At 48.8% G+C, this 4,480-nt stretch overlaps 1 protein-coding gene across 1 annotated transcript in view; it reads left to right on the top strand.

Annotated features, from left to right (window-relative positions):
- The window catches only part of LOC119467327 (DDB1- and CUL4-associated factor 5), a gene marked incomplete at its 3' end in the record, with an annotated part of 34,192 nt that extends 29,712 nt beyond the window's left edge, over positions 1 to 4,480 (top strand). The window contains exon 4 of the mRNA XM_037728786.1: positions 2,855 to 4,480. Within this exon, the coding sequence (XP_037584714.1) occupies positions 2,855 to 4,480 (1,626 nt within the window). The remainder of the gene's footprint in view (positions 1 to 2,854) is intronic.

The following is a 4,480-nucleotide window of genomic DNA, read 5'->3' as shown; positions in this document are numbered from 1 at the left end:
CTGGGTGGCATGATCATGGCTCACTGCAGCCTCAATCTCCCCGGGCTTAGGTTGTCCTCCCACCTCAGCCTCCTGAGTAGCTGGGACTACAGGTGCAGACCACCACTCCTGGCCAATTGTTGTGTTATTTTGTAGAGACGGGGTTTTGCCATGATGCCCAGGCTGGTCTCAAATCCCAGGGCTCCAGTGATCTTTCTGCCTTGGCCTTCCAAAGTGCTGGGATTACAGGTGTGAGCCACCACACCTGGCTCTTTCTGATGAATTTTGCCCCATGATGAGGCATGTCTAGCCACATTTAACATGTAACAGGAAGTTGGTTTTTCACTGATTCCCTTCTGAGTTGTTAACTTTCGGTGTAAAGAAATTGCCAATTTCACAAACGGTTGAAATTGATACATTAATATTAAGGATGAGGACAGTCAGTACTTCTGCTGTTCCGAAATCTCTGAGGGTGAGTTTTAACATTCTGGTTGAGGCATTCAATTGAGAAAACATCACATTTATTGGTGTTGGGTATAGGCTTTGGTATCATTCTCATTTATACATACAAGAAACAGGCTTTTAAGGGTGAGGTCATTTGCTCAGAGCCATCGGAAATGACAGGGCTGGAGTTCCTGCCTGCTCCTGAAGCACTGTACTGTGAGTCCCTTGAGGATTGAAGACTGGCAGCCTGGCGTGAAGGTTTTGCTTTGCTCTGAATCTTAGGATTGGATGAGACCCATCCAATCTACTGTTTAGAGGAAGGAGCTGAGTATCACCCGCTAACTAGGAGTGAGTGGAAACCCACATTCAGGACTCCTGCCTCTTAATCCTGTGTTTTATTCCATTACTCCAGGCTTCAGGAATGAACAGTCTACCTCAGCTTAATACATTCCAGAGCCCAAACGCAAACTAACTTTCAATGTTATGACTTTCATTCCTGAAGGGAAAATGTGGGAGCTGGGTAGTAATACACTGGAACCTAAAAACGAGCTTGATGAGGAGTTAAGCCAACATCTCACCTTTGTTATTTTGCACTTTTGTTAACAAATTCTGAGTTTCTGTGAAAATCTTCGTATTAGAGAACATGGTTAATGACACTTTACCACTTTTAAACTGGAGAGGTTAGAAATTTGGCTCAGAATTATGAATAAGATACAAAAAAACATCCTAAGGGCTTTCCCTTTGGACCCCTCAGCTTCCTTTCTAAGCCATCAAGCTCTTTTATTCCCTTAGACATCTGTTTGCAGAGATAGTAATTTATAGCTTAAGCCACATGCTGGAGACCATGTGTAAACCTTCAGATAAATCCTTTATTTTATTCTACTTACTTTATGGTAACTGTAGTCTAGCGTTTATCAAAAGTTGGTCTACCTACTCACTCATCCCTTGAGTAGTTAAAAATCCATGGACTTACCGAGTGTCCATGACTTACTGAATCAGAACCTCTAAGAGTGGGACTCAGGAATCAACATTATAATTGCTCTTCTGGTGATTCTTGTGCAGTCCAAAGTTTGAAAACCAATCCCTTAAAACTCTCCTGAGTAAGATTACGAAGCTGGAGAGGGGAGAACATCTGAGTAACATCTAGAGTTATGGGTAGGGAACAAAGTTGAAAGAGGAATGAATCTGAGTTGGGAATTGGTAGAGAGGCTCATCTAGAAGGTTTCTTCAGCCTCTTTGGAACTGAGGGGTCCTCTGCAGAGATACCACCTCCCAGGAATTGCCAAGTAAAACATGGTAGGAATGGGACTCAGGAGAATTCCCACAGGGAGGTGACATGCATTTGTCCTCAGATAGCTTTGGGGAAACAAAGTCTCGGTCTTGATGGAGGATGGGGGATGAGGGGCCACTGTTTTCTGGGTTGGATGCCATCTAAAGATAGACACCAGCCTGTCAGGCAAGAAGATTGCCTGGGATTTCATCTGAGTTGCCATGACTACAGGCTGATGTAACCGGGCTGCTCTGTGCTGCTGTGAACTAGTCTGGCTGTCAAGTGGAGCTAATCGTTCTCATTCGCGGTGACAGCTTAATTACCTTGCACTTGATTTTGCATAACAGTAAAGCTGAGCCTTTAAGTCTGGCAGACTTGAGTTTCCTAGGTCTGCTGCCTTTTAGCTATGAGTCCATGTCCCTGACGATGGAGTAGAGGGCCATTATGAGTGGGGCTGCAGTTACCTGTCCTTGAGGCGTGTGTCCTACCTACTCCTATAGCTAACATACTTGTTGGAGAGCAAGCCAGCAGCTCCCTGGTTAAGAGAACCCAGTTTCCTGGGCAACTGATGCCTGTATGTCCAAGAGGGAACTGCAGTGTAGGCAGTTGACTATTCTTATCAAGCTCCAGTGAGCAATTCCCATTAGTTAAAAATAGGAATGTTGCAGTTGGCCAGAAGTGGAGCTATAGGCTCAGATATTTAATTGCCATAGAGGCCTGAGTGCTGGGTCTGTTTTCATTTGGGAAAAGTGGTATCTGTGTACAGCTTCAGTCTTCTGAAAGTCGTTAACACCTTGGCCATTCTTCAGGTCATCATCTATCCTCTGGGATTATTATTATAATGCCCAACTACTAATAGATGAAACTAAAAGGGAGGAAGATTCTGGTGGAGAAAGTATGCGATTACCCTGGGCCTAGCGACAGGACTTAGGTCTCTTGACACTAGGCTAATACTGTGTTCTGCATTTCTCCACATCTGAGTCTAAAAGCCTCGGTTTTCATACGCAGCCTACATGACCCTGTCTGGTAAAGAACATATTTTTAAGTTGGTTAGCAAGTCCTAGCTAAATTATAGGGAGTGTCTGGGGAAGCTCTGCCTTGATGTTCTTTATCATCATCAGTCAAAGAATACTTTCCAGTGATTCCTTGTTGCTCTTGCAGATCTGGAGCCCATACAAGCAGCCAGGATGCACTGGAGACCTCGATGGTCGGATTGAGGACGATTCCCGCTGCCTCTATACCCATGAGGAATACATCAGCCTTGTGCTGAACAGTGGGAGTGGCCTGTCTCATGACTACGCCAATCAGTCGGTCCAGGAAGACCCTCGGATGATGGCCTTCTTTGACTCCCTGGTACGCCGAGAGATCGAGGGCTGGAGCTCTGACTCAGACAGTGACCTCAGTGAGAGTACTATCCTCCAACTGCATGCAGGGGTCAGCGAGCGCTCAGGCTACACTGACTCAGAGTCCTCGGCCTCGCTGCCTCGCTCCCCGCCTCCCACAGTAGATGAGTCTGCCGACAGCGCCTTCCACCTGGGGCCCCTGCGGGTCACCACCACAAACGCAGTGGCCTCAACTCCACCAACACCCACGTGTGAGGACGCAGCCTCTCGCCAGCAGCGTCTGTCTGCTCTGCGGCGCTACCAAGACAAACGCCTCCTGGCCCTTTCCAATGAGTCCGATTCTGAGGAGAATGTCTGTGAGGTGGAACTAGACACAGATCTCTTTCCCCGGCCACGGTCACCCAGCCCCGAAGATGAATCCAGCAGTTCCAGTAGCTCTAGTAGCTCCGAGGATGAGGAGGAGCTGAATGAACGCCGAGCCTGTACCTGGCAGCGGAATGCCATGCGGCGCCGACAGAAGACAACCCGAGAAGAGAGGCCCAGTGCCCCGATCAAGCCCACCAGCACCTACATCGGAGAAGACAACTATGATTACCCCCAGATCAAAGTGGATGACCTTTCCTCCTCCCCCACCTCCTCCCCTGAGCGGAGCACTTCCACTCTAGAGATTCAGCCAAGCCGGGCATCACCAACTTCTGACATAGAATCAGTTGAGCGAAAAATTTATAAAGCTTACAAGTGGCTCCGCTACTCTTATATATCCTACTCAAATAATAAAGATGGAGAGACCTCCCTGGTGACCGGCGAGGCAGATGAAGGGAGAGCAGGAACCAGCCACAAAGACAACCCAGCCCCTTCTTCCAGTAAGGAAGCCTGTCTAAACATAGCAGTGGCCCAGAGGAACCAGGACCTGCCCCCTGAAGGCTGCAGCACAGACGCTTTTAAAGAAGAGACTCCTAGAAATCCCAGCAATGGCCCAGGCCATGAGCACAGCAGCCACACTTGGGCAGAGGTGCCAGAGGGTACCTCTCAGGACACTGGCAATAGCGGCTCTGTAGAGCACCCTTTTGAAACCAAGAAGCTCAATGGAAAGGCCCTGAGCAGTCGGGCTGAGGAGCCGCCCTCTCCTCCTGTCCCCAAGGCATCTGGCTCCACTCTCAACAGCGGGTCTGGCAGCTGTCCCAGGACCCAGTCTGATGACAGTGAGGAGAGGAGCCTTGAAACCATCTGTGCCAACCACAACAATGGACGCTTACACCCTCGTCCCTCTCACCCCCACAATAACGGGCAGAACTTGGGGGAGCTGGAGGCGGTGGCCTACTCTTCCCCTGGACACTCAGACACTGACCGTGATAACTCGTCCTCGTCCCTGACAGGGACACTCCTACACAAAGATTGTTGCGGGTCTGAAATGGCCTGTGAGACCCCCAGTGCTGGAACAAGA

Source organism: Cebus imitator, unplaced genomic scaffold (assembly GCF_001604975.1).
Source record: "Cebus imitator isolate Cc_AM_T3 unplaced genomic scaffold, Cebus_imitator-1.0 Scaffold13, whole genome shotgun sequence".
In the NCBI taxonomy this organism is placed as follows: domain Eukaryota; kingdom Metazoa; phylum Chordata; class Mammalia; order Primates; family Cebidae; genus Cebus; species Cebus imitator.
This window is presented reverse-complemented; position numbering and strand designations above follow the sequence as displayed.